General features: G+C 41.6%; 2 protein-coding genes across 14 annotated transcripts; both read left to right on the top strand.

The window, feature by feature from the left end:
* The first annotated feature begins 795 nt into the window (after nucleotides 1-795).
* On the top strand, nucleotides 796-14,523 carry LOC100563458 (zinc finger and SCAN domain-containing protein 2). Of its 8 annotated transcripts, none has more exons than XM_008105845.3 (5): nucleotides 809-1,543; nucleotides 2,302-2,518; nucleotides 6,299-7,087; nucleotides 9,615-9,726; nucleotides 11,237-14,523. In XM_008105845.3, exons 3-5 carry the CDS (start codon nucleotides 6,440-6,442, stop codon nucleotides 12,763-12,765), a joined length of 2,289 nt encoding a protein of 762 aa, XP_008104052.2. In that variant the 5' UTR covers nucleotides 809-1,543; nucleotides 2,302-2,518; nucleotides 6,299-6,439; the 3' UTR covers nucleotides 12,766-14,523. The 8 variants fall into 8 exon arrangements, with proteins under 8 accessions (XP_062829632.1, XP_003218081.2, XP_062829633.1 ...); XM_008105843.2 differs by having other exon boundaries at nucleotides 992-1,543; nucleotides 11,234-14,523; XM_062973562.1 differs by lacking the exon at nucleotides 11,237-14,523 and having other exon boundaries at nucleotides 796-1,543; nucleotides 8,620-9,718.
* A 1,622-nt stretch (nucleotides 14,524-16,145) lies between these two features.
* On the top strand, nucleotides 16,146-26,745 carry LOC103278107 (gastrula zinc finger protein XlCGF26.1). Of its 6 annotated transcripts, none has more exons than XM_008105838.3 (4): nucleotides 16,146-16,223; nucleotides 17,917-18,342; nucleotides 19,964-20,057; nucleotides 22,280-26,745. In XM_008105838.3, exons 2-4 carry the CDS (start codon nucleotides 18,058-18,060, stop codon nucleotides 23,782-23,784), a joined length of 1,884 nt encoding a protein of 627 aa, XP_008104045.2. In that variant the 5' UTR covers nucleotides 16,146-16,223; nucleotides 17,917-18,057; the 3' UTR covers nucleotides 23,785-26,745. The 6 variants fall into 6 exon arrangements, with proteins under 6 accessions (XP_008104045.2, XP_008104047.2, XP_008104044.2 ...); XM_008105840.3 differs by having other exon boundaries at nucleotides 16,149-16,307; nucleotides 22,283-26,745; XM_008105837.3 differs by having other exon boundaries at nucleotides 16,149-16,307.
* The last annotated feature ends 947 nt before the right edge of the window (nucleotides 26,746-27,692 follow it).

Raw genomic sequence — 27,692 nt, 5'->3', positions numbered from 1 at the left:
AGACTAAATTTACCATCCTGTACCTCTAAACACTTCACAACTTTATTGTATTTCTTCCCAGAAGAAATTGGTACTACACCTCCCCACTTTGCACAAGACTTGTTCTCCAGAAGGCAATTCTCATTCAAAGCTGTGCTTGTTGTCTCACTGCTTGGGCAACACACCTCTCCTTTGCCAGTCAACTCAGAGCATTTCTATGTCTAGGAAGCCATGTCTGCAATCAGGAAAACAGGTTTCCTCTTTCCCAGAAATCCTGTGATGTGGCAACATAACTAGGGCAGAGATCTAACATGAGACAAGCTCCAGCTTTCCTTATATGCTCCTTATTAAGTATTTTTGGAATATGATTAACCATCAGGTGAACAATGTGTGATCCTAGGGAGGCATGGCTTAGAAAGTTACTTTTTAAAAAGCCAGCCAATATTAGATTAGCTGCCTTAAATCTTGGCCCCAACCAACTTTAGTTGGCATCAGCTGATGTGAACATCAGTATGTTCTCCTGTTAACTGGTTGTCTTGGGTCCAAGGAGCTTTGCAGCTGAGAAGCTTTTCCAGGTCCCTCTTTCTCAATGGCTGTGAATGTCGAAGCAATCCTCAACCCCGGTCCAAATGGCCTATGTTTGAAGACACAGAGCCTTTCTCTGGTGCCAAAGAACCGATTTGAAGGCGCTTGAGACTTCTCAATGTTGTCCAGGTTGGTCTGAACATGAAGCATAAGTCTCAAGGGTAAGAACCTCAGAATTGGTGCTGAGAGGTAACTTAATCAAGAGCTTTTAGAGCCAAGTCTCTCTCTCACGTCCATCTGGTAGAAAGCTTGATGGTGGAATGAAAAAAGGAAACACTGTCCTACTCCAGGAAGAGGTGGAGCCAAACAATTGAGCTGAGGAAGCAATATAACTGGTGCAAACAACATTGATTGACAGCTATAAATAACCAATCAATCCAACTACATTTACAGGGTGAAAAGGCAAAATCAGTCATGATACAACAATTTAAATCTTGCAGCTTAAAGTTCCACATATAGATGGCGCCACTCACGCCGTCACAAAGATATTTAGGATGGAAACAGTGTTCGAGCTGGGTTGTTGTATGTCTTTCGGGCTGTGTGGCCATGTTCCAGAAGTATTATCTCCTGACGTTTCGCCCACATCTATGGCAGGCATCCTCAGAGGTTGTGAGGCATGGATAAACTAGGCAAGGAAGGTAAATATATATCTGTGGAGAGTCCAGGGTGTGAAGAGTCCGTTGTCAGTTGGAAGCCAGCGCTAATGTTTCAGTTAATCACCCTAATTAGCATTGGAAAGGTTTGTCTCTTGCCTGGGGGGCATCCTTTGTTCAGAGTCATTAGCTGTCCTTGGGGATCCTCTGCCCTCAGAGTGTTGCTTCCCATCTACTGTTCTGATTTTTGAGTTTTTTAAATACTGGTAGCCAGTATTAAAAAACACAGCTCGAAAGACATACAGCCCGAAAGACATACAACAACCCTGTGATCCCGGCTATGAAAGCCTTCGACAACACAGTGTTCGAGCTCTTGACCTTCCCAGGTAACTTTCAGTTTCCTGTTGGCTTCACGGTTACGTAGGTGGAAAGCACACACTTGTGTCTTGGCAGGGTTAGGTAGATGTGTAATTGGTTAACAATGGCTCTTCTTCCTGGAGAGAAGTGAACTGTGGTATGTTATAGGGTTCTGTAATGGGCCGCATCCGGCCCCTGGGCCTTAGTTTGGTGACCCCTGGTCTAAAGAGTCACATGTTGTTACAACAAAGAAACCAATGGAATTGCATGATCGTTAAGATGCTTGTGACGTAGCCAATATTAGACGAATGGGGTAAATGATCTTCGTAAGCCAATAAGAATATGTTTCCTACGTTCTGTAAAAGTGATAAAAGCCTTGCAACCATTTTCCAGGTTGCAACAAATCCTTTGATTGCATTGATGTATGCATGTTTTTGTCGTTATTGCTAAGCTCGCAATAAATAGCTTTTTTGCAGTTTGAAAATCCAACTTTCATGGTGTCCTTCCTCGCCCTCCCCGCAGAAAGGGGCCTCCTGCTTTTGACTTGGGATTAAGAATATTTTTACATCTTTGCCCCTTCATTATGATATCAAGGGAGTTGTAGTTTGGTGAGGCACCTGAACTTTTCTTTTTGGCAGCTCTTGTAATACTACAATTCACTGCTATAGCATGATGTGATTTATAGTTTGGTGAGGCCCCAGCATTCTTGTAAAACTGCAAATCCCACGATTCTATAGCACTGAGCCATGGCAGTTCAAGGAATGTTGAACTCAATATTTTTTTACAGTGTGGATGCAAGCATAGAGGTGCCCCAGTCAGAGGCTGTCCAAGCTCCCTCTCCTGTTCAGCCAAGATGGGGTTAAGGTGACAGAGAGCGGGTCCTAGACTGACCATATCCTCCCGCCAGGAGAAAGTGGGCCTCTGAACGTTTCTTTCCGGCTTCCTGCTCTGGCTCCTCCCCCTTCAGCTCAGTGTATTTGGCGCCAAGGCAGAGCCGGAAGGAGGTCAGTCCAAAGGGGCCTTTTGAGCCAGTAGAGAGTTAATGGGAGGTCTTGTTTAATGACGGATTTTAAACTTGCATTTTATGTTTAATCCCTGCTCTGTCTACTTTAGTATGTATTTTGTGGAAATATGTTTTAATAGTGTATTTCAAATAATGTTGTTGAGGTGAATATGTGTTTTAGCAGTGTTGTAACCCACCTCGAGCTGTGAGGAGATGATGATAATGATTATTATTCTGTCATAACATGGAAAAAGTTTACTAAACTGCAAAAACTTTGTTTTTGTGGGACATTATGCAGCACAATTTGGTATAGTTTGTCAGTGAATATCTCATGAGCAGACATGGGTAAACTTGGTCCCTCCAGGTGTTTTGGACTTCAACTCCCACAATTCCTAACAGCCTCAGGCCCCTTCCTTTTTCCCCCTCAGCCGCTTAAGCTGTTAGGAATTGTGGAAGTTGAAGTCCAAAACACCTGGAAGGACCAAGTTTGCCCATGCCTGTCTTAGAGTCTCAACCCATTTAACATAGTTTGTGGCAGCCATGAAAACAAAGTTTCTGGAGTATAACAACTGCTTTCAAAGGAAGTAAAAGAGAGCCTGAGAGCCAGGAAGATAGTTCTATCTTGTTTCCTGTGCCATAGCAAAATGTTATGCGAATTTTATATACCTATATATATATAATGTATAATAATTTATAACTATATAATATAATGTAATTACATATACAGTAGAGTCTCACTTATCCAAGCCTCGCTTATCCAAGCCTCTGGATTACCCAAGCCATTTTTGTAGTCAATGTTTTCAATATATTGTGATATTTTGGTGCTAAATTTGTAAGTACAGTAATTACAACATAACATTACTGCGTATTGAACTACTTTTTCTGTCTAATTTGTTGCATAACATGATGTTTTGGTGCTTAATTTGTAAAATCATAACCTAATTTGATGTTTAATAGACTTTTCCTTAATCCCTCCTTATTATCCAAGATATTTGCTTATCCAAGGTTCTGCCTGCCTGTTTATGTTGGATAAGTGAGACTCTACTGTAATATTGATAAATATATTATAATGGAATACAATATTATACTACTAATGCAATATAATAATATTAATTATATATTATATATTAAATGTAATATTACTAATAATATTACCATATAACGATATAGTACAATATAGTAATTTAATGCTTATATTGTGCTATGCTAATAATATATTGTATGTTCATTTGATTTGTAAGCCGCTCTGAGTCCCCTTCGGGGTGAGAAGAGCGGGATATAAATATAGTAAATAAATATTAAATACGTACTGCACAGTTAAACAGGAAATAACACTTTCAAACCAGGAACAGATTTTTTTCCAAATGTTGTTACATAGGGCTATTTAGCTGGAATTTTTTTTCTGTAGTTTAAATCCTTTCCATCTTCCATATGTCATCCTTTCAAATATATAAACATGGCTCTCGTGTCTGCTTGCAGCCTTTTCTCCTCCAGGGTAAACAGTCCCAGCTCTTGAAGGGCCCTTCCACACAGCCATATAACCCAGGGCCCATCCAGACAGTATCTTTATCCCAGGAGCTCCCTGTTCAAAATGGAGTGTGGCCAAACAATGGCTCCAGTAAAAGACGATTAATTTGAGACAAAGCAGGAAAACCCTTCTTTATCATAAAGTAATTAGTTAGCCTATTACACCCACGCCTTTGTGAAAGGCTGGGTCTAATGGGCTATGGCTCTGTGTGGACAGGCCCACGGGGAGTCCTGGGACTTCCCTACGGCTTGTCCATACACCCATCTCATATCTTCTGGGCTCCTGGAATCCAAAAGATACAATTTGTCCCCACCCCCTTCCCAAAATTCCCCAAAACCCCTGAAATGTAAAAATAACCAGCCGCCATTATGCCTTGCAGCATATTTATTTATTTATTTATTTAATGTGATTTCTATCCCACCTTTCTCACCTGGAGGGACTCAAGGCAGCTTACAGATCTGGCAAAAACTCAATGCCAATAAAAACAACAATACAATAAAAACACAAACTACCGGTAATTAAGAAACAATTTACATTACGCATTAATACACAGGGAATATACCAATTACGCCAAGGAAACGAGAGGGGAAAATAGCTCCTGCCTCCCCCTCTTCGCATGTAATTGGTACATTCCTAGTGGCAGCCAGTAAGTTATTTTTACTTTTAGGGCTTTTGTGGGGTGGGGGATTGTTTTCTGTCCAGGTACCCTGCTGGAACGTCTGGCAGGGCATCTGTATACCTGCCCCAGAAAAGCATGAACTTTCTTGGGCATGTGTGGACATTAATCCATTTTTAAAATGCGATTGCTCCCAGGTTAAAGGACTGTGGAACCGCCTGCAGAATATCAAGGCAGATAATCCACAATATCTGCTTTGAACTGGGATATCTGAGTCCACACTGCCAGATAATCCAGTTCAATGTAGATTTTATGCAACTATGTGTAATGAACCGAAGTTGTTCCTTGTGGAGCTTGGTTTCCAGATCTTTGACAATTTTGGTTGCCTTCTGCTTGATCTCAACAGCTCATCAACTTCCTTTTGTTCCTAAGCAATTTAGCAGGGAATATTACCAAGGAATTGCAGCTATTTTCATGTTGTTATTGTATTTCGGACTAGGAAAGCCTTTTGTCTGATCCAATATAATTATTCTTTTACATTCTTAAGGTAGCTCAAGATAATACTGAGTGCTTTCCTCCTTTAGCACTTGTTTGGGTGAGAAAGGTCCCTCCAAAAAAAGAAACGCCTCAACATTTTTGAATTCATGGAGAGCAAGGATGAAGGGCACGCTATCTGCTACTTAAGCAAACAGTCCTGTTCCATTATCATGGCAGAGACCATCAGGGCCCCTAGAGAGAGAACGATTGTCCCATTTTATGGGGGTGGAGGGTGAGTTGAAGGAGGAAAACCATGTCCCCCTGTTTTCTTGTTATTCCCCCCACCCATCTCCCCATCGTGGACACAACCCTCTTTATGATATGGTTTTGGGGGGGGAGCATAGCCAGCAAAAATGGGAGAAATAGTTTTCCTCCTTCAACTTCACACCCATAAATGGGACAATCCTTCTTTCTCTAGCACCCCAGGTGGCCTCTGCCCAGATAATAGAATAGTACCAAGCAAACTCATCTTTTGACCCCTAACAGCCCAAAATATCACAAAACATTATTCTGCTGTCTTAACCCTGGGGGAAAAAACTGGCTCAAAATCGAATGAAAATGAAACTGGAAATGTTGTCACATCATTTTCAGATGTGTCAGACATCCTTTGGGTTGGGCAACACTGGAGCTTGCTCATATGGCCATCTATACCCTGTTTCCTTGAAAATAAGTCCTAGTAGAGGTTTTGCTGAATTGCTAAAAATAAGGCCTCCTCCGAAAGTAAGACCTAGCAAAGTTTTTGTTTGGAAGCATGCCCACCAAACAGAACACCAGAGCATACAGGATTGATAAATGTACCATAGATTGTAGTACATGGAAATAATGGTAGTAACAAGAAATTTTTCATAGGATTCACAATATGTCTGGTTATGTTGGTTTGTGATGACAACTACTGTACAGTATATAATAAATGTTCATTTTTTTCAACAAATGTGAATTCTTCATGGAAAAATAAGACATCCTCTGAAAATAAGACCTAGCACATCTTTGGGAGCAAAAATTAATATAAGACACTGTCTTATTTTTGGGGAAACACAGTAATACAAAAATTCTCAGACATTTTAGACTTCAGTTTAACAGCCTATGTGTTTTTCTCTTAGAAGCAAAAGGCAGGTGTATCCTCTGGAGGAGTGTCCTTGGATGAGTTGACTCTTTGAATGTTATGAGAAGGAGACAACCTAAGGACTAGTGTTGAAAAGCAGAGGGAGAGGCACAACAAAGCAGATTTCTTTGGAAAGGAAATGGCTGCAATACAAGAAAGAGGCTCCACTGGATTTCTGAGTCCAGCAATAAAAATGGAGGTGCAGGATTCAGTAGGTCCTGAATCAGAAGATTCCAAAGAAAGAGCAGGTCTACCAGAAAGGGGAAGCGGTAGAGAAGAATCAGAACAAACAGTAAAACAGGAGTCAAAAGAAGAGCCATCAAGGACCTGGGATGCTCAGTTGGAAAGGTTTCTGAGAACACTACAGTCTCCTTCTGGAGGGGAAACTCTCCAACAATCTCACCCCCAAGAGCCTCAGACAATGACTGCAGATGATGAAAGCCATCTGGATGCCTCACATTCTGGGAAAGAGGGAACAGCAGGTAAAGGTGCTGTTGAGTTGGAGACGGGGCGCCAGCATTTTCGGATGTTGATCTACCAAGAAGCCGTAGGGCCCAGAAATTTCTGGTGGAATCTCCGAAATCTCTGCCGGAAGTGGCTGATGCCAGAGAGACACACCAAGGAGCAGATCCTGGACCTGGTGACGCTGGAGCAGTTCCTGGCTGCCCTGCCCCCAGAAATGCAGAAATGGCTCAGAGGACTCTGTCCCCAGACCTGCTTCCAGGCTGTGGCCCTGGCAGAGGATTTCCTTCTCAATCATCGAGGGCCCAAAGGCTGTGAAGGACAGGTGAGTGTTGGTCTTGCAGTTGGTCTTCTCAAAGCCCACAAGATACAACCTGAACACTCAGTAGCCTTGACCTCTTTGCTACTCTTGGTTATCCGGTGTCTTTATCTGAACAGGAAAGGACCTCTTTATTTAGGAAGGCTTTCCGTTTTTAAATGCAGCTTTTAATCAGATGTGTTGTATCTGTAGCGTACTATTTTCCATGTATTCTTTTTGACCAGAATTTGTGGTGGTATTTTCTGTGTAGTTTTTAACTATCCTTTGTTTTCAAGTGTATTGTGAATCCTTGAATCCTATACTAAGATCAAGGCAGGATATATATTCATACTAGCCAACGCAAATGTTGCGGCCTCAAATGTTAGATCTTTTTCTGGGCTTATTTGACTTGCTGATTCCAAAAATGCTATCAGTTTCCCCTTTTCAGTTTTATTTTTTGAGATACAGAACGATATCTGCTCACCCACAGAAAACCATGGTAACCATATCTAAAAATCTAGTTGATGAGGTCTATTTTTCTGAATCACCACTGCAATCACCCCCAGGAACAGGCCTAAAAACCAAGACACCAAGATTTATTCTTGTTGGGCTATGTTATTGTTATACGAAGGGAAAAAGGGAATATACAATAGATAGATAAATAACATAGTTTAACAAAAAATTGTGGGCAAGCAGATGGCAACTGGCATACAGCATATGTCAGTATCTCAAAAATTAAAATGATAGGGGAAACCGGGGCACTGTTTTTGTAATCAGCAGGTCAAACATATGAGGCACCAAAATGTGTGTTGGCCATTGTAATCAGTGCTAAGGATTGGGCCAGATGGGGTCATTGAGCAGCTTACTGCATTACTTGTGTAGTTCACTGAGCAATGAAGAATGGGGAAGCAGATAGTTGGGAGACCTATGCAGGAAAGGAGAGATAAAGTGTTGTAGTAGGAGCGGACAGCTTCCACTGGGGAGCTTTCGTGCTCTGGCAGCCATATCTCACTTCTGCTACCTCACTGCTCTCACAATGAATTATCCATGCCTTAATATTTCTCTGGTTGTGAAAGCTAAAGAGTGAAGGAAACTGCCAGGGAAAGTGTTGATCCATTTACGTAAAATGTGATGCTGGGAGGATAGTTATGCAGATACCACGCACTGCCAAAAGACAAAGAAATTGCCTTAGAGTAAATCAAACCAGAATACCTAAAAGCCAAAATGCCTGACCTGGTGTCGTACTTTGGATGTTCCATGCAAAAGACATGATTCATTGGAAAAAAACATTGCTACCAACAAATTTGTATTTCAGTCCCTAGCTCAGATACATTTGAGAGCTGATGCAAAATAAATAATAGCATTTAAAACAATCCAGAGAAATTAAACATTTGAAAACACATGAAAATGTCCTTTAAAAGCCCGTCCTTTAAAAAAAACAGTGCTTAGAATGGTTTTGTGAATACTTCCTCGATCCTTATCTGCCTGTGCCACCATATCCATATTAATAATAATAATATTACCAGTGTTATCTTTATTTATTTATTTATTCGTGTCAGGAGCAACTTGAGTCGCTTCTGGAGTGAGAGAATTGGCCGTCTGCAAGGAAGTTTCCCAGGGGACGCCCGGATGTTTTTGGTGTTTTTACCATCCTTGTGGAAGGCTTCTCTCATGTCCCCACATGGAGCTGGAGCTGATAGAGGGAGCTCATCCACACTCTCCCCGGGTGGGATTCGAACCTGGTAGCTTTCAGGTCAGCAACCCAACCTTCAAGTCACTTAGTCCACTACGCCATCTGGGGGCTTTATTTAAATACCTCCTTTCTCCCTGCAGAGATTCAAGACAGCTAAAACTCCACACTAGGCAAGTTTAAAAGCTGCAATACCAAAGTTAAAAAGCAATCACGATATAATAATAATAATAATAATAATAATAATAATAATAATAATAATAATAATAATGATTTCTAGACCGCCCTCAGGGCAGTTTACACTCATAAGAAAGGCAAACATACAATGCCTCAAATAAGAACAAACACATCAAAAATAAAGCACAATAACAACTGTAAACTTGCAACAAAAGAATCAAGTATCAAAATGAAAATAAAACAAACAATCCAATACGATAGACTAAAACATGAGTAAACATTACAACTTATACCCTAAAAACAATTAAAATACAATTATATTAAAATGGCTAATACCATTTAATAGTAGCAATTAAATAGTAGCAGTGTGGTAAAAACAAAATTAAAACAAATAGATATACTAAAATGGCATTTCAAACTCATGTTCCTCCCAGTCCCACCCACAGCATCACCTGAATTAAAAACCACAGCAATTCCTGAACTGATCTTAAAAACCTTATTCTTTAAAAGCCTGTCTGAATAAAAAGGTTTTAGCCTGCTTCCAGAAGGGACAGCGGGGAAGGGACCGTTCATTGGAAGCAAAATGTCTGATCTCAGGATTTGTATGTCAAAACAGAGCTAAATCATTCTGTTTGCCTTTGAGCTGTACACACGTTATTTTGATTTGATTTCCATCCTCTCCTCCAGATCACAGAGGTGTTCAAAAAAGAGTTTGTAAATCCCCCTGAAGCAAAGGACCCAAACATGAAACTTCTAATAAAGGTTGAGTACAAAGGTACTGGGAATGAAAATGTGTTGGGTAAGTCTCTCCAGGTCCTGCTTCATTTAGCACCAATAGAAGTGTCATCTTTGCCTGAGTCCTCTGCTCTGGTGCCTTTCGTCTTTTCCTTGGCTCCTGTCATGTTTTTGGTGTTCCTCAACATCATACTTGTTCACTTTTGCCTTCTGTTCTGCCCCTGACCCACTTGGGAAGCATTTTTCCCTCTCACACCTTTTTGAAACCGCATGTGATCCTGCAAGGTAAGTTGCATTTAAAGTAGCACTCTATGCATTTTTTTTTCATTTTTGTTAGTGTGGTTTGGGGTGAGAGCCACTGTGGGATTGTTACTACTCTCTGTGTCATCATTAGAAAGATTTTATCTCTCCTGACCTTGAGATAACCGGCATTCCCACTTGAAATATCATGAAGGAATCCACACAGTGCAGGAAAGGTTTCAGTCAAAAATCAGTATCCGAGAAGACCAATGCAGCCTTTGCAAAAAGCCTAGCTGGCAGCAGGGATATGAAGTAGCCCACAGGGAACCAGGGTCTATATTTGACCTAAAGTACAACCTAAGATGGTAGATTGTTACCATCCAGTTCTACTCTTCATAGACAAGAGGCAGGAACTTCTGCAGAGAGACTGGGGAGTTCACTGATGCTATTTTTTATTTTTATTTCCATATTCCTTTTCTCCAAGTCAATAAAGACAGAGATCGTGGTGTTACCAGCTATTGTAATTTGAATGGAAAAAGATATCCCTGGAGTGTATTAAGGGGGAGGAGTGTCTCTTTCTATGAACTGGCACAGGCTTTAAGATCAGCAGGGAAGCCCTTCTCTTGGTCCACAATAGTCTCAAGCGCGATTGGTGGTGACGACAGAGAGGGCCTTCTCTGTGATGGCTCCCCGGCTCTGACATACCTTCCCAAAAGAGATTGGGTTAGCCCCCACCCTTCTATCCTTCCAATCCTACCTAAAAACAAGGATGTTTAAACTGGCTTTTGACCTCGAGTAGGCTGTAATGGGCCCATATGAGGTTGACACTCTGACACTTTAGTTTGTGAATTGTTGGCAGCTAGTTTATCTACAGATATTCTGCATTTTTAAAATTGAGCTATTTTATTTTATGTTATATGTGTTGATAGTGGTTGTTATAATTGTATGCGATTGTTTTATACTCATCTACCATTTTATGTTATATGCTGCACCATGGAGTGCCTTTGTAAGCCCCCCCAAGTCCTTTCTGAGAGATGGTGGCGGGATATAAATAAAGATGATGATGATGTTGATTATTATTATGTGGCCCAAAACCACTCTTTGAGTTAAGTTGCTGGGGGAGATTTGGACATAGCTCTCCCTTATCTAGCTCCAGATGCTGACCCACAAATAATACTGATGAGGAGGATGTCGCTTTTTGTCTACAAAAGCAACCATTTGGAATTGTTTGTAGAAACTTTCTTGTCCATGAATGCTTCCTTTCCCAAAGAGTAAGGGAAATTTGTTTTTTAAATAACACATCTATATTCTTCTCCATTTTTCTCTCTCAGAAGATGGTGCAGGGCTGACTGAAAGTGAGGAACAAAACCCCCAACATGAGACTACAGAGGGGATGGAGCAGTTGATGACATCCAGAACAACTGACAAAAAGAACAGTTTCCTATTTCAGAGTGAACCTGATTGGAACAAGAATGGGGCAAACAAAGACAGTGGAACTTTCAAGAGGAAGGCGGAGGATCCAGTTGTTTCATCACAAGGTGTGTACAGAAATACCAGTGGGGCTAAACAAGAGAAATATGAAAAAAATGGGAAACACTTTAACCAGGACTCTCACCTGGTCATTCAGGAAGATCCTGATGTAGAGGAAAAGAGATACACATGTTGGAACTGCAGTGAAAGTTTCAGTAGCAGCTCAGATCTTATGATACACGAGAGAGCCCATGTGGGTGAGAAAATGTATAAATGTTTCCATTGTGGGAAATTTGAGAGAACCCACAAAAATCTGGTGCCGTGTAGGTGTTCACACTGTGGAAATACATGTTGGTGGAACCAAAAAGATGAAATCCAAACAGGAGACAAGATCTACACATGTTCAAAATGTGGGGAACAGTGCAGTCGGAAATCAGACCTTTTAAAGCATGAAAGAACACACAGAAGATGTTCATTCTGTGGGGTGACTTTTACCAAAGACTCCTGTCTCAAACTGCACCAGAGAATCCACACTGGAGGGGAAACATATACATGCCAGAACAGCGAGGAGTCTTTTAGCATGATGGGATGTTTGATACCGCATGAAGGAATCCACACAGAAATATGCTCCTACTGCGGAAAACGTTTCAGTCAGAAAACAGAACTTGCTGAACACGAGAAGACCCATGAAGCAGAACACACATTTGTACCTTTTGAAGTCAGTTCAGAACTAGTTGCACATGTACGAACAGACACAGAGAAACCATTTGAATGCTCAGTCTGTGGGAAGATGTTTGAGAACAGTTTGCAACGCACTGCACACCAGAAACTCCACAAGGGCAAGAAGCAGCACACATGTTCCAGCTGTGGAAAAAGCTTTACCCAGATAAAGAGCCTTATTATTCATAAGAGAATCCATGCAAGACAAAACCCACACAAGGGCTCAATGTGTGGAGAGAACTTCAAAAACTTCCTGAATTTTAAATGTGATGAGAGGATCCACAGAAGTAAGAAACTACATAAATGTTCCCACTGTGACAAAACCTTCAGGTGGACGTCAGATCTTGAATTACATGAATTAATTCACACAGAAGAAAAGCCGTTTAATTGCTCAGATTGTGGAGAATGTTTTAATAGGCGATCCAGTCTTCTTGAACATTCGAGAAGTCACACAGGACAAAGTCCATTTACCTGTTCATACTGTGGGAAAATGTTCACCTCAAACTCTGTTCTTCTACGGCATCAGAAATTCCATGTTGCAGAGAAAGTTTGTACCTGTTCACAGTGTGGGAAAACTTTCAAGCAACAATCAGACCAAGTAGAAGAGAAGGCATCAAAATGTCCTGAGTGCACCAGAAGCCATGATCTAAGTTCAGATCTTGTATGTCTGTAAACACATGCAGAGAAAAAAAAGTATTTGAATGCTTTGAGGGGGAAAAGTTGAGATACAACTACCACCTCATTTCACATCCGAGCATCTACAAAGAAGGTCATTATTATCAGTGTTTGGACCATTGTCGGAGTGAAAAATATTGAGGCTGTGAAGATCTTTAAAAACTTTGAAAAATTAGAACTTAATCTTCTTCCATTGGTCTCTCATAACATCTTGACATTTGCTTCCCTATAACAATTTAAGTGACCTTTCACATAACAAATGCATCTAAAGATGCCAGCTCCATCAGCCTCTCTCTGATTCTTTCTTATTCTGAGTGAGCTAAGATCCTGTGAAGTTATCCCTATCAATCTCTTATGATGTCGCTCTCCTGTTTTGTTCTATGCCAGTGGTTCTCAACCTGTTTTGGCTTTCAACTCCCAGAAATCCTAACAGCTGGTAAACTGGCTGGGATTTCTGGGAGTTGTAGGCCAAAAACACCTGGGGACCCACAGATTGAGAACCACTTCTCTATACCATATGACCTCTGTGGTCAGTAGCTTTAGTTTGACCCTTCTCACATTAACAGTTACCTTTTCTTGAATCAGTTACACTATCAAGCTGCATAGTTTTGTGTTGTCAAAGGCTTTCATGGCCGGAATCACTGGGTTGCTGTGAGTTTTCCAGGCTGTGTGACTATTTTCCATAAGCATTTTCTCCTGCTTATGCTTATGGAACATAGTCTGCTTATGCTAATGGAAAATGCTTTTGGAACATGGCCATACAGCCTGGAAAACTCACAGCAACCCAGTGCATAGCTTTGGTTATTTATGACCCCATCTACACGGCAGTATCAATTTTCTGAATCCAGATTATCTGCTTTAAACTGGATTATATGAGTCTTAAATGGATTATATCAATCAACACTGCTACATAATCCAGTTTAAACCAGATAATCTGGATTCAGAAACCGGATGCTATGACAGTGTAGATGGGGCGTAAGTCTCTGCAGCTGTGTTGAGTTGGAAAGAATTGTATTACCGTCTTGTTCCTTTTTCTCTTTGTTCTGAATTTCTGAGTTGAAACTTATTTCAGGTGGGAATTTACACTTGGTTACATATTGTTTGTTGATGGCTGCCATTTCAAGTTACATTAATTTCAGCAGACGTATGAAATAATTGATTTAACTTTCTTCCACCGAAAGCCATGGGACTACCAAGAACCTCTTTATTACTGTCTTGATGTGGAAGTAATTTTCCAGGTGAATATTTGGACAGCTGTGTCTAGAACAGGCATGGGCAAAGTTAGGCCCTCCAGGTGTTTTGGGCTCAGCTGAGGGGGGAAAGGAAAGGGCCTGAGGCTGCTAGGAATGGTGGGAGTTGAAGCCCAAAACACCTGGAGAGCCAAAGTTTGCCCACGCCTGTTTGAGAACCTCAGCTGCTTCTTCCATTCTGTGGATCTATGCATTTAGAAAGCTAGGTCTTTTTATAATTTCAGGCTGGCCAACAAGCACAAGAAGAGTGTTTTTTTAAAAAAAAAAAATAGGGTAAGAAACCTTTGACCTGTACGATGTTTTGGACAATGACTTCGCTTCATTGCAGCCAGTTTTGCTAGTTTTAGGAGCTGTAGATTAAAACACCTGGAAGATCAATATTTTCCACTCTTTATCTTGGTGGTTCAGAAATTTCCATTCCAAATACGGAATGGCTTTATTGTTACTGAAATTTTGGAACTGTTTTTCTTCTTTGTTGCTGAATAAAGTTTGTTTTAAAAAACAAAGCATGTCTTTGAATCCTTTCTTGTAACACTCAGAAAAAGAAAAACATTGGTTGAGATGCACTTTAAAAAACTGCTTTCGTGTTTTAGGAATCATGGGGTTTTTGATAGGAAACGTATTGGATTGCTGCGAGTTTTCCAGTCTGTATGGCCATGTTCCAGAAGCATTCTCTCCTGACATTTTGCTGACATCTATGGCAGGCATCCTCAAAGGTTGTGAGGTCTGTGGAAACTAGGCAAGTGGGGTTTATATATCTGGAATGTTCAGGGTATCTGTTGGAGGTAAGTATGAATGTTGCAATTGGCCAGCTTGATTAGCATAGAATATCCTTGCAGCTTCAAAGCCTGGTTGTTTTCTGCCTGAGGGGAATTCTTTTTTGGGAGGTGTTAACTGGCCCTAACTGCAGGAGTCTATTGTATACCATGCAGCTGTGGACAAGTCTACATAGGGACCACCAAATGCAGCATTGGTCAGACACGAATCAAGGAACACGAAAGGCACTGCAGACTAACTCAACCAGAGAAGTCAGCTATAGCAGAGCACTTGAACCAACCTGGACACAGTATACTATCTGAGAACACAGACATGCTTGACCACTCCAACAACTATCCTGTCTGATTACACAGAGAAGCCACTGAAATCCACAAGCATGTGGACAATTTCAACAGAAAGGAGGAAGCCATAGAAATGAACAAAATATGGTTACCAGTATTAAAAAACACCAGAATCAAGACAGTAAATAAGGAAGAGCACTCAGAAACAGGAGAACTCCAGACAACAAGCAATCAAGGGCCACCTGCCAAACAGAGGATGCCTGCAGGCAACAATCCAGGCTACCTCTATGCAGATACCCTCACCGATTGACTTTGCAGCTGCAAGGTTACTCAATGCTAATCATGGTTGCTAATTGCAACATTCACACTTGCTTTATTTATTTATTACTAGCATTTATATCCCACCCTTCTCACCCCCGAGGCGGGACTCAGGGTGGCCTTACAATTAGCATCATTAGACGCTGAATAAACCAATATAAAACATAATATATAAAAACAATGACAGTTAAAATAGATAGCATTAATTAAAACATCCATATAAATATACATCCAAGGGCACATTCCAAATCATGATCCAGGTCTGTGCATTATTCATCCTAATTTCCTTTACAGTTAGTGCTGCTTCTATTGTTCAAAGGCCTGGTCCCATAGTGAAGTTTTGAACAATTTTAAACAGACAATTTTGAACAATTTTAAACAGACAAGGGTTCTTTCTTCCACTCTGGACACCACAGATAGATATGCAGATAGATATATCCACCCCTGAAGATACCAGCCATAGATTCAGGCGAAACGTCAGGAGAGAATGCTGCTGGAATATGGCCACACAGCCCGAAAAAGCAACCCAGTTTCTAGATGTACACATGACAATATATATTAGCACAGCCATCTTGACTTGGATTCAATAAGGTGCTGAGTGAGAACCGATTTGCAGCTGGAAACAGCAAAGCAGTGTGTCTTGGAGCCTCCTGCAGCCTTTGGAGGCAGTCAAAAGTTGGAAGCCACTTTTTACCCCTTGTTGAGCAGCGAAGGGGTTAAAGCCATAGAGGACGAATCCTAGAACGGCGGAGTTTCCCAGATAAAGGAAGTTTGGCAGCTGAAAGTTCCTTCCGGCTTCCTGCAGGAAGGAAGATCCTGCTTGGGTTGCCGTGAGTTTTCCGGGCTGTATGGCCATATTCCAGAAGCATTTTTTCCTGACGTTTCGCCCACATCTATGGCAGGCATCCTCAGAGGTTGTAAGGTCTATTGGAAACCAGACAAGTAGGGTTTATATATCTGTGGAATAATGTCCAGGGTGGGAGAAAGAACTCTTGTGTGTTGGAGGCAAGTGTGAATGTTGCAAATGGCCAGCTGGATTAGCATTGAATGGCCTTGCAGCTTCAAGGCTTGGGTGCTTCCTGCCTGCGCGAATCCTTTGTTGGGTGGTGATTAGCTGGCCCAGGAGGCTGTTAGGAATTGTGGAAGTCCAAAACACCTGGAGGGGCCAAGTTTCCTTTGCCAGATATATACTGTCTTCTGTATCAGAGGAAATTTTCCTGGGGAGTATGAATATCCAGAAATATTAGGATGGAAGTGCCACAAAGTTCATGCTCTTGTGAGCTTTCCTATCGGAACAATGCTAAACTGGAGAGGCCTTTGATATGATCCAGTATAATATCATATGTTCTTAAGGTAGTTTGAGATTAGGGGTTGTTTTGTATTTTCCAGGCTGTATGGCCATGTTCTAGAAGTATTCTCTCCTGACGTTTTGCAGGCATCCTCAGAGGTTGTGAGGTATACCTGCAATAGATGTGGGTGAAACGTCAGAAGGGAATACTTCTGGAACCATACAACCCGGAAAACACACAACAAGCCTATGATTCTGGCCATGAAAGCCTTCGACAACACAGTTTTGGATTATTAAGTGCTTTGCTTCTTTATATCTATTTACTGGTGGGAATGTTCTTTGCGAATGGAACACCTCAACTTCTTTAACTGCTTTAATTGAAAGTGAGAATTAAGAAAGGATAGGCCATCAGCCATATGGCCCTGAACCCATTAAAATTGATTTTTTTACACCACCAAATAGATCAAAAATATAACACTTGATAATTTTGCCTCCATCACCCATTTTACCAAATTTTACTGAAATGAGTGGCACGAAGATTGAAAATGAAATCAAAGGTGATTTCACTATGGCACAGAGACTTGTAGGTTTCTCTCTCCCCTCTTTGGAATAACTTTATTCATTTTATTTACAGTATTTATAATCTGCCCTTCTCACTCCGAAGGGGACTCAGGGTGGATCACATTGCACACATATAAGGCAAACATTCAATGCTATAACATAGAACAGAGACAGTCGCAGGCACGGGCTGGCCTCGAACTCATGACCTCTTGGTCAGAGTGATTTGTTGCAGCTGGCTGCTAACCAGCCTGCGCCACAGCCCAGCTTTTATAAGTAGGATTTTGTAAGTCCTACAGCCTTAAGAAAGCTCAGAATTCTCGGAGATCCATCTCATCCAGCATATTCTTTTTCTGAATTATTGCCATCTGGCAGATGGTGCAGGGTGACAGAGAAAAGGACAAATAGACTGAGAGATAGCTTTTATCCTAAAGCTGTGACTATGTTGTTTTTGTGATGTGGGCTGGGGAAGGCATTTAGTTTCGTTGTTCAGTAGTACATTGACAATAAAGCTATTTTATCTTCAGTTTTTTATGTGACATTTCTGATAGGATCAGATGCTAATTGGGCTGGACCACATGGGAGACTGCCCACTTCTCACTTGCCCACCCTTAATAAAGAAATTCTCAGACATTTTAGATATCAGTTTAGCAGCCTGCCTTTTTTTTTCTTTGCAGCGGAAGGCAATGGTATCCTCCTGCAGAAAGACTGGCTCCCACATGCTATAAGACTATAGCTTCAGGGCTGTGGCATCCCACAAGAACTGGTGCTGAAAAGCAAAGGGGGAAAGCATAACAAAGCAGACTTGTTGGAAAGCAATGGCTGAAATACAAGTAACGGGGGACACCGGATTGCTGGATCCAGAATTTAAAATGGAAGTGCATGATTTAATAGGACTTGAAACAGAAGGGGTCAAAGAAGGAGCAGCTCTCACAAAAATGGAAAGTAGTGAAGAAGAAGAAGAAATAAGGGTAAAACAGGAGCCAGAAGAAGAGCCAATAAGGACTTGGGATGCTCAGTTGGAAGTATTTCTGAAGACAATACAGTCTCCTTGTTCGAAAGGGGAAACCCAGCAACAACCAGACCTTCAAGTCCCCCTCCAGGTAATAACTGAGGCCAGTAACCTTCCCACAGGCTGGTATGTTATCTAATTCAGCCAACACTCATTGGGGGAATTTACAGGGAATGCCACAGAATCTGGGAAAGAGGGAATGTTGAATAAAGACGACATTGGGTTGGTGATACAACGCCACCGTTTTCTGGCATCGAGCTACCAAGATGTTGATGGGCCCCAAAACCTCTGGAGGGAGCTTTAAGAGCTCTGCCAGACAATTCTGAATTGTGTAGTTCTGATAGAGATTGGGGGAGCAGGTGGTTGGGAGACTGATGAGGAGATAAGGCTTTGCAGTATGGATGGGCAGCTTTTGCTGGATTTCATACACTGACAGCCACATCACAGTGCTCCTATGTTGGCAAAGCCTGTTTATTTAAGGATTGTCCGTGCCTTAGTATTTTGCTGTCTGGTTGTGAAAGCTAGACAGTGAAGGAAGCTACCAGGAAAAAAAATCAAACCATTTGAAATGTGATGTTGGGGTAAAATGCGGTAGGCAGATATCATGGAATGCTTAGGGTAACTCAAGCTTGGATTCTCCCTAAAAGTCAAAATGGCTAACCTGAGATGTATTGTGAGAAGATATGACTCATTAGAAAAGACAATACTTGTTAGGGTAGACTGCAGCAGGGAAAGAGGAACACCATACTACAGTTGGGTAGACTCAATCAAGGAAGTTACCGCCCTGAGTTCGCAAAGCCTGAGCAGGGCTCTTAAGGACAGGGTGACATGGAGGTCTCTCATTGTCTCATCCTCTCTTCCATAGGACTGGCATAAGTCAAAGTTGATTTGATGGCAGTTAATACTGTCACTAATGCATTTATATATCATTTTGTAGCCCACACAAGCACCAGAGGCGATTCACAGCAAATAAAAGCATTTAAAACAGTACAGAGATATGAAGCAAGCTTTAGAAAACACATATAAATTTCTTTATGAACCTTTTCCTTAAAAAGCCAGCACTTGGAATTGTGCTGAGAATACTTCCTCCACCCTCACCTGCTTATGTCACAGCAATTCTCCAACCTTCATTAGAAACAAAATGCCTGATTTAGGGATTTGTTTGTCAAAGCTGAGGTAAACCACTCTGTCTCCCTTTGAGCTTTATGGACTTTGTTGTGCTTCCAACTTCAATCAGCCCCATGCAGCATGAGCAGTGGTGGTGGACTGTATATGTTGTCATCAGAAATAGCTGATAATAACTCCACAGTGTACCACAAAGGTGTGCTAATTGTGTCACTTTGATGTCACTCCAGAAGTGAGAGTTTTTCTACGATTGTGGGGCTATCACTATTCACACAGAAGGAGATGGATTCAGTCATTATCATCTCCAGTTTAAAATGCTTTGGTAGGAAGAGATGGGAAAGGTGCATCTTTGCCTGAGGGTCTGACGAGCAGCAGCTAGTAAAGATAGAAAAGACAAAGATAGAGGGACAAATGATGTGACCTAATAAAAGACAGCATCCTAGGTCATGTTTGCAATCCTTCAAAGTTGGTCTAAAATTGTCTCTTGACAATTATCCACTTGTAATTATACCCTTTGTCACTCACCCTCCTTAAAATGTCTTCTGCTTTCTCCTGACTTTTGATTTGATTTCTATCTTTTCCTCCAGATCACAGGGATGTCCAAGTTTGTAAATCCCTCCAAGACAAAGGAGGAGCCAATGAAGATTGAGGACGAAGATACTGGTACTGAAAATGTATTGGGTAAGTCTCCAGAACCTACTTAATTTAATACCAATAGAAGTGTCAGCTTTGCATGAATCCCCTTCTCTGGTGCTTTTTCTCTTTTGCTTGACATTTACTCTTCTTCTGACCTGTTTTTCAATGATCTCCAACATCATGCTTGTTCAGTCTTTTCTTCTATTTTCTCACTGACCCTCTGAGGCAGCATTTTTTGTCACTCAGCTTTTTGAAGATTATGGGCTTTTGCAAAGCAACACATCCAATCGAAAAGCCTATATGTTGTGTGAAAAAATAATTTCTGATGCTAATCGCTTACTGTCTTACATAGTTTCTGGCCATTTGTGGGGCATATTTTAGCATGGGAGAATCAGGTGATACTGGGAGGAGTCCTGCAGGTTAGGTTTAATTCAAACTCCTTGATACGTCAACTGCAAAGTCTCTGTAATTTTGTGAAGTACATAGTTAGCATTCTCTGCCAGAGAGCTCTAATGCCTCACCAAACCAAAAAATCGGTGATTTCATAGCATGGCAGTTACTGTGGGGTCAAAGTGTGGAAGGAAACGTAGCAACTGTATACAGATGGAGAAAGAGAAGAGACAACATTCTTCTTTTGCTGTCAGTTGGCTATAAACCATTCCTTTCCTCTAGAGAAGTGGTTCTCAAGGTGTTGGTCCCCAGATGTTTTGGCTTACAACTCCCATAAATTCCAGCCAGTTTACCAGCTGTTAGGATTTCTGGGAGTTGAAGGCCAAAACATCTGGGGACCCACATGTTGAGAACCACTGATCTAGAACATATGCTGATCCTAGAATGCCTAGAATGCCTTACAGAGAGAGAGAGAGAGAGCAAATGTTTCAGGTTCATCCTTTGACCTTCATGACTGTGGGACCATTTGGATCTGGGTTTCTCTTATCCTTATCCAGCTTCACAGAACCAACCATTGGAATGGTTTGAAGATCCTTTCTTGTTCCTGAGTACCGGGGCAATACAGATTCCAGACCATTTTCCCTTCAAAGTGAAGGGAATGTTGGTTTCTTAATCAGCTCATCTAAAATGGCAGCAACAGTAACTGGAAAGACAATTACATGTACAGTAAAACTCCAATTTCCACTGAACCAGTACCCACAGATTCAAGGCTGCTGGTGCTAGCAAAGGTTCTCCCTCAACTTTTCTTCAGGTATTCTCCTTAGGCAGACAAGCAGAGGATATGCAAGGCCTAGATCTCATATAGGCAGCCCATTGACAGGAGCATGTTCTTGCTCGGTAGAGAGTGCTGCAGGCACCCCAAAGGGAATCTCCACCCCCTTCCTCTGTCCAGAGAGGCATATTGCTCTGACCAGCCAACTGCCCATGCCTGTTTCACCTGAGCAAGGAGCCTTTGTCCTCATGTTCCTCTGGGAGAGGCACATGGCTTCCTGTAGCTGGATGACCAATTTCTATACCAGCCAAGCAAGGAGCCCCCATTCTCTGTCTCTTCCAGGAGATAAATGTTACTGGGTTTCCCACTGCCATTGGCATCTTAGGGGGGACCTATACAGAGCTTACAAATCAAAGAGCAAGGAGCCGCTTACACATATATTTGTAGGCAGCCTTGTTGTACCTCTTATGGTGGAGCAAGGAGATGGAGTCTTCTTGCTCATCTGAGATTGGCTCAAGTTGTCCTGCTGTACCTTTTTTGGTAAAGTAAGGACACAGAGTCTCTTTGGTTGAGATAGGCATGGGCAGCCTGGTCCTCCACTGCCCTTGCCAGCATGTTCACTGTATGGGATCTAACAGTCTACACGAAGGGCTGTGGCTGGCAGCAAAAAATAAGGTTTGCTATTACACAAACTTTCACATATACACATAAAGTTCTGGAATGTACCTACTGTGGACATGGAGGTTGTACAGTATCCCTGGGCATTTGCTATTTGGTTTTTGGACCTGATGCTCAAAGAAGAAAGGTTTGCCTTAATATATGAGTCTTCTCTTTGCAGCTCTCCCATCCACAGGTCAACAAATAAGTGAGGGTGGGTGGGTCACTTTGACTCTTTACTGCAAAAATATAAGGTTTGCTATTACCCAGGGTTTTGCATATACACATACAGTCCTGGAATGTGTCTACCATGGACATGGAGGTTATACTGTATCTCAGGGACCCCAGAGAGTTCATGTAAAGAGGGAGATAATAGAGCCTGCCCAGTCTGTGGAGTTCTCTCACAATCTGAGTGATACCTAGAGTCTTCTCTATTTTTCTCTCCCAGCAGGTGATGTACAGCCGACTGAAAAGGAGGAACAAAATCCTTTACTTGAGAGTACAGTGGAAATGGAGCAACTGGTTACATCTGTGAAAATTGAGGATCCGTTTCTTCCAGCACAAGGTGTGTACAAAAGTGAAGCCACCACTTGGAATGAGGGTAATGAAGCAAAATATGATGAAAACTGGAAACTTTCTAGTCAAAACTTTGACCTTATTATCAAGTATGAAGATCTTGATGTGGAGAAGAAGCGATACAAATGTTGGAACTGTGGACAGAGCTTCAGTAGCAGCTCAGACCTTCTGATCCACGAGAGAACCCATGTAGGTGAGAAAGTGTATAAATGCTCCCAGTGTGGAGAATATGAGAGAACCCACAAAGGTCAGACGCCACATAGGTGTTCACACTGTGGAAATACATTTGGGAGGAACCCACAAGACAAAACCCAAGTGGCAGAGAAGCCCTGTGCACCTTCAGGATGTGTGGAAAGATGCAGTCAGAGATTAGACCTTCTAAAGCATGAAGATGAGATCCCTTGTAAATGTTTAGTCTGTGGGGAAATATTTAGAAATGACTCTGATCTCAAAGTGCACCAGAGACTCCACACAGGAGATAGACCATATATATGTCTGGATTGTGGGAAGTCTTTCAGCAGGATTTCACACTTAATTTCACATGAGAAAATCCACACGGAAGTATGCTCCTACTGTGGAAAAAGTTTCAATCAGAAAACAGAACTTGCTGAACATGAGAAGACCCATGAAGCAGAACACACATTTGTATGTTTTGTTTGTGGGAAAGTCTTTTGTGTCAGTTCAGAACTAGCTGCACATGTACAAACTCACAAAGTGAAACCTTTTGAATGCTCAGACTGTGGGAAGGCGTTTGAAAACAGTTTACAACTCACTGCACACCAAAAGGTCCATAAAGTCAAGAAGCAGCATAAATGTCCCCACTGTGGAAAAAGTTTTACCCAGAGACGGAGCCTTAATATTCATAAGAAAGTTCATGCAGGAGAAAAAGCACATAAGTGCTTAATGTGTGGAAAAAACTTCACAAACTCCCTGAATCCTAAATGTCATGAAAGGACTCACACAGGAAGGAAACTATATAAATGCTCCCACTGTGACAGAACCTTCAGGTGGAAGTCCGATCTTGTATTACATGAGTTAATTCACACAGAAGAAAAGCCCTTTAAATGCTCAGATTGTGGGGATTGTTTTAATAGGCGATCCAGTCTTCTTGAACATTCAAGAAGTCACGCAGGACAAAGTCCATTTACCTGTTCATACTGTGGGAAAATGTTCACCTCAAACTCTGTTCTTCTACGACATCAGAAATTCCATGTCGCAGAGGAAGTTTGTACTTGTTCACAATGTGGGAAAACTTTCAAGCAACAATCAGGCCAAATACAAGAGAAGGTGTTGAAATGCCCTGAGTGCACCAGAAGCCATGACCTGAGTTCAGATCTTGCATGTCCTCAAACACATGAAGAGAAAAAAAGTATTTGAATGCTTTGAGGGGGGGAAATTGAGGAACAACTGCCACCTCATTTCACATCAGATCATCCATAGAGAAGTCCAACCCTATCAGTATTTAGACCGGGCATGGGCAAACTTTGGCCCTCCAGGTGTTTTGGAGTTGAAGTCTAAAACACCTGGAGGGCTTAAGTTTGCTCATGCCTGGTTTAGACTGTGGTCATACTGTTGTGAGAAGTGCCAGTCTTGTGATATCTGCAGTCAACCAAAGCAAAATAAATAAATAAATAAATCAAAGATGTTGAAGCTGTGATAAAAAGTTAGATCTTGAAAAAACTGAAACATTAGAGCAGAATACTCCATTTTAATATTTGGACATGTTCACCTTTGTCTCCCTTTGGAAATTAAGCTGGCTTTTCACTTGTAAATGTAAATTCACAGAAGCCAATGAAATTCACTTTCATTGGCTTCTGTCTGATTCTTTCTTAACCTAACATCTTGCGAAAGTATTTCTACCAATTTTTGAATATGTTGATATCCCATGCCATTTTTAACTATCCCATCTGATTTTAGTGGTTAGTCGCTTTACTTTGATTCTTCTCACATCCATGGTCAATCTTTTCTTAAACCTATTAAGCTATGAAATGTTGCATAGCTTTGTTCATTATTATTATCTTCAGGGTGGTTTTCCCCCCAAATAGTTATTATTTATGCCTCTGCGGCTGTTTTGACTTTGTAAAGGATTGCATTGTCATCTTCGTTCTTTTTCTCCCTCTGCTCTCTGAATTTTTGAGTGGAAACTTTTTTCAGGTGGGATTTTAAACTTGACTTCATAATGTCTCAGTTTCCATTTTAAGTCATGTTGATTTCAGAAGACCTGTGAAAGCATTGAGTAGATTCTTTAACTTTCTTTTCTTTTTTCTTTTTGAAGGCTATGGGACTTTCATAAACCTTTTTATTACAGTCTTGAGGTGGCAGTATATTTCAAAATGCCTAATTGGACAGCCCAGTCTGAAAATCCCAGATGCTGCTTCTGTTCTATGGATGCCTTTGGAAAGCCAGGTCTTTCCATGGTTTCAGACTGGGCAACAAACTAAGAAAAATACGAAACCTCTGCCCTGTGAGATGTTTTGGCCTACAACTTCAGTTTATTGTAGCTAGCTTGGGAAATTGTAGGAGTTGTAAATTAAAAAATCTCAAAAACCAAAAGTTTTCCTTCCTTACTTGGTGGCTCAGAAATGTTTTGTTCCAGATATGGAATGGCTTTTCTGTTATTCACTGGAATTTTGGCACTTAAGGTATACAGGTTTTTTTTTCTTTGCTACTAAATAAAGTTTGTTTTCAAATGAAACTATGAGTTGTCTTTGAATCTTTTGTGGAAAGCTTTAATGCCACTTCAGGAGATCAGCTGTCCCTGATCATTATTGTCACAATTTCTCCACCCATCTATTCAAAAAGACCAGAAATGTTACCATGTCAGAAAGAGGAGAGGGGATTGTGGGGGTTCTTTTGGGATCTTGAGATGGGATCCAGCAATCTAAAGGAAGGACTGTGACTGGCAGCAAAAATATAAGGTTTGTTATTACCCAGGGTATTGCGTATACATATGAGGACGCAAGCTGCAGAGTTTTGTGGGGAAGGAGTTGCCAAGCTCATTCATCGCTATGATAAGTGCCTAGATTTGAATGGCGACTATGTTGAGAAGTGGTATTTGGGTGTGGCTTTCAACTGCATATGGTAAATGTTTTCTCCTATACTTTGTTCATTTTTAATTCCAATACGTAATCTACTTTCTGGATAACCCTCGTATTTATACATAGCCATCATGTCTCCTCTCAGCCATCTCTTCTATAGGCTAAACATGCACAGCTCTTTAAGCCGCTCCTCATAGGGCTTGTTCCCCAGACCCTTGATCATTTTAGTCGCCCTCCTCTGGACACTTTCCAGCTTGTCAACATCTCCCTTCAATTGCGGTGCCCAAAATTGGACACTGTGTGATTCCAGGTGTGGTCTGACTAAGGCAGAATACAGGGATAACATGACTTCCCTGGATTTTGGCCAAGGGTCCCCAAACTTTTTAAACAGGGGGCCAGTTCACGATCCTTCGGATCATTGGAGGGCTGGACTATAGTTGGCCACAGAGCAATAAATAACAACAACAACAACAATAATAAATAAGAGGGTTGGAAGAGACCATTTGGGCCATTGAGTCCAATCCTCCTTTGCCTTTGTGCACCGAAAGCACAAGCAAAGCAGCTCTGATAGATGGCCACCCAGAATCAATGTTAATAATAATAATCATAATAATAATAATAAAGAGGGTTGGAAGAGACCTCTTGGGCCATTGAGTCCAACCCCCTTCTGCCTCTGTGCACCATAAGCACAAGCAAAGCATCCCTGACAGATGGCCACCCAGCCTCAATGTTAATAATAATAATAATAATAATAATAATAATAATAATAATAATAATAAGGGTTGTAAGAGAAGAAGAGACCCCTTGGGTCATTTAGCCCAACCCCCTTCTGCTCTTGTGCCGTGGGGGCCGGATAAATGGCTTTGATGGGCCGCATCCGGCCCCTGGGCCTTAGTTTGGGGACCCCTGATCTAGACACTAGACTTTTATTTATTGATTAATTTACAGCATTTATATTCCGCCCTTCTCACCCCGAAGAGGACTCAGGGTGGATCACATTACACATATAGGCAAACATTCAATGCCTTTGAACATAGAACAAAGACAAGACAGGCTCCGAGTGGGCCTCGAACTCATGACCTCCTGGTCAGAGTGATTCATTGCAGCTGGTTTTGATGACCGTCACCCCGGCTTTCAAATTGATTTGAAAACGCAACGGAGAGTTCCGTAGATCGCTCACCAAAGGAACGGAACGGGACCGCAGCAGACTATTATTAAGAGATCTTTTTATTTCACTTTCCCCTTCCCTGAACTATGTAACAAAATCCCCCAATAAAAGTAGCATTTATTTTAACAATAACACTCTCTATCTGGTTATTTTGTATCTTTCTCTGACTCCTTCCTTTGCATGCAATTTCTCTCTCTCTCCCTCTTCCACCCGTCCGTCCCTTTAACTCCTGCTGAGGTTTCTCCGCCATAGATTAATATGGCGGACGATACAAATTGGCTCATATCTCTATCAAAATTACCCCTAGAACGCTCCTCTTTTAGTCCTAACCCTTTCTAAGGCTCCTGACTCGAAGACAACCAGCGGAACCGGAATCGGTCCAGTTTTCGGCACCTCAACAGCTGATTGTCAAACGGGACCGACCGCTTCCTTCCAGCCTTATCCCGGACTTTCCTCTCCCCGCGACTCGCGGAATGGTTTTAAGAGATCCCTAGCCCCTTTCTGTGAACTGGGGATGGGGGGATCGCTCTCTCGCGGGGGAGACATGGATCTCCAAGTACCCTCACCCTCTCTGCAGCTGCCAGGGGGTGCCCGGACGGGTGCCCTCCACGTTTCATTCATACTTTCATGATTTTATGAAGGAGAAGAACACTCTTCCCCAGACCTACCCCTGGACTTATGAAATCCTATACTTCCAAAGACTGCAACCCACATGTGCCCCTTCCCCATGCCATCTCTATGAATTCCTTATGAACTCTTTTTCCTCATGTATTTGTGAATTTTCATATTCTATGTACTTGGACACTCTCATGACTCACTGTTGTATGAACTTCTAATCGTTGGGCTAACTTCATGAATTGTGAAATCATGCTGCTAGAACTCCACTTCTATATTGGGTTCCCCAGATGTTGTAAACTTCGTTCTTATCAAATGTTTTCTATTGTTTATATCATTCATGATTCCCCTTTATGCAATGTCACCCACCTTTATGGATTCTCCTTTATTTCCTTGAAATCTATCTATCTGCCTATATGTATTTGTACTCCTTGGGATCCCCGGAAAATATGTATTTTTCCCAG

The sequence above is a fragment of the Anolis carolinensis genome, chromosome 2 (assembly GCF_035594765.1).
Source record: "Anolis carolinensis isolate JA03-04 chromosome 2, rAnoCar3.1.pri, whole genome shotgun sequence".
In the NCBI taxonomy this organism is placed as follows: Eukaryota; Metazoa; Chordata; class Lepidosauria; order Squamata; family Dactyloidae; genus Anolis; species Anolis carolinensis.
This window is presented reverse-complemented; position numbering and strand designations above follow the sequence as displayed.

What these genes read in the sequence shown, in the direction of transcription:
- LOC100563458 (XM_016991876.2), top strand. Translation starts at nt 6,440, where the DNA reads ATGGCTGCAATACAAGAAAGAGGCTCCACTGGATTTCTGAGTCCAGCA. An exon ending in CCAAAGGCTGTGAAGGACAG is followed by an intron (nt 7,088 to 9,614) that starts GTGAGTGTTGGT and finishes CCTCTCCTCCAG; the next exon opens with ATCACAGAGGTGTTCAAAAA. An exon ending in TGGGAATGAAAATGTGTTGG is followed by an intron (nt 9,727 to 11,233) that starts GTAAGTCTCTCC and finishes TTTCTCTCTCAG; the next exon opens with AAGATGGTGCAGGGCTGACT.
- LOC103278107 (XM_008105838.3), top strand. Translation starts at nt 18,058, where the DNA reads ATGGCTGAAATACAAGTAACGGGGGACACCGGATTGCTGGATCCAGAA. An exon ending in ACCTTCAAGTCCCCCTCCAG is followed by an intron (nt 18,343 to 19,963) that starts GTAATAACTGAG and finishes CTTTTCCTCCAG; the next exon opens with ATCACAGGGATGTCCAAGTT. An exon ending in TGGTACTGAAAATGTATTGG is followed by an intron (nt 20,058 to 22,279) that starts GTAAGTCTCCAG and finishes TTTCTCTCCCAG; the next exon opens with CAGGTGATGTACAGCCGACT.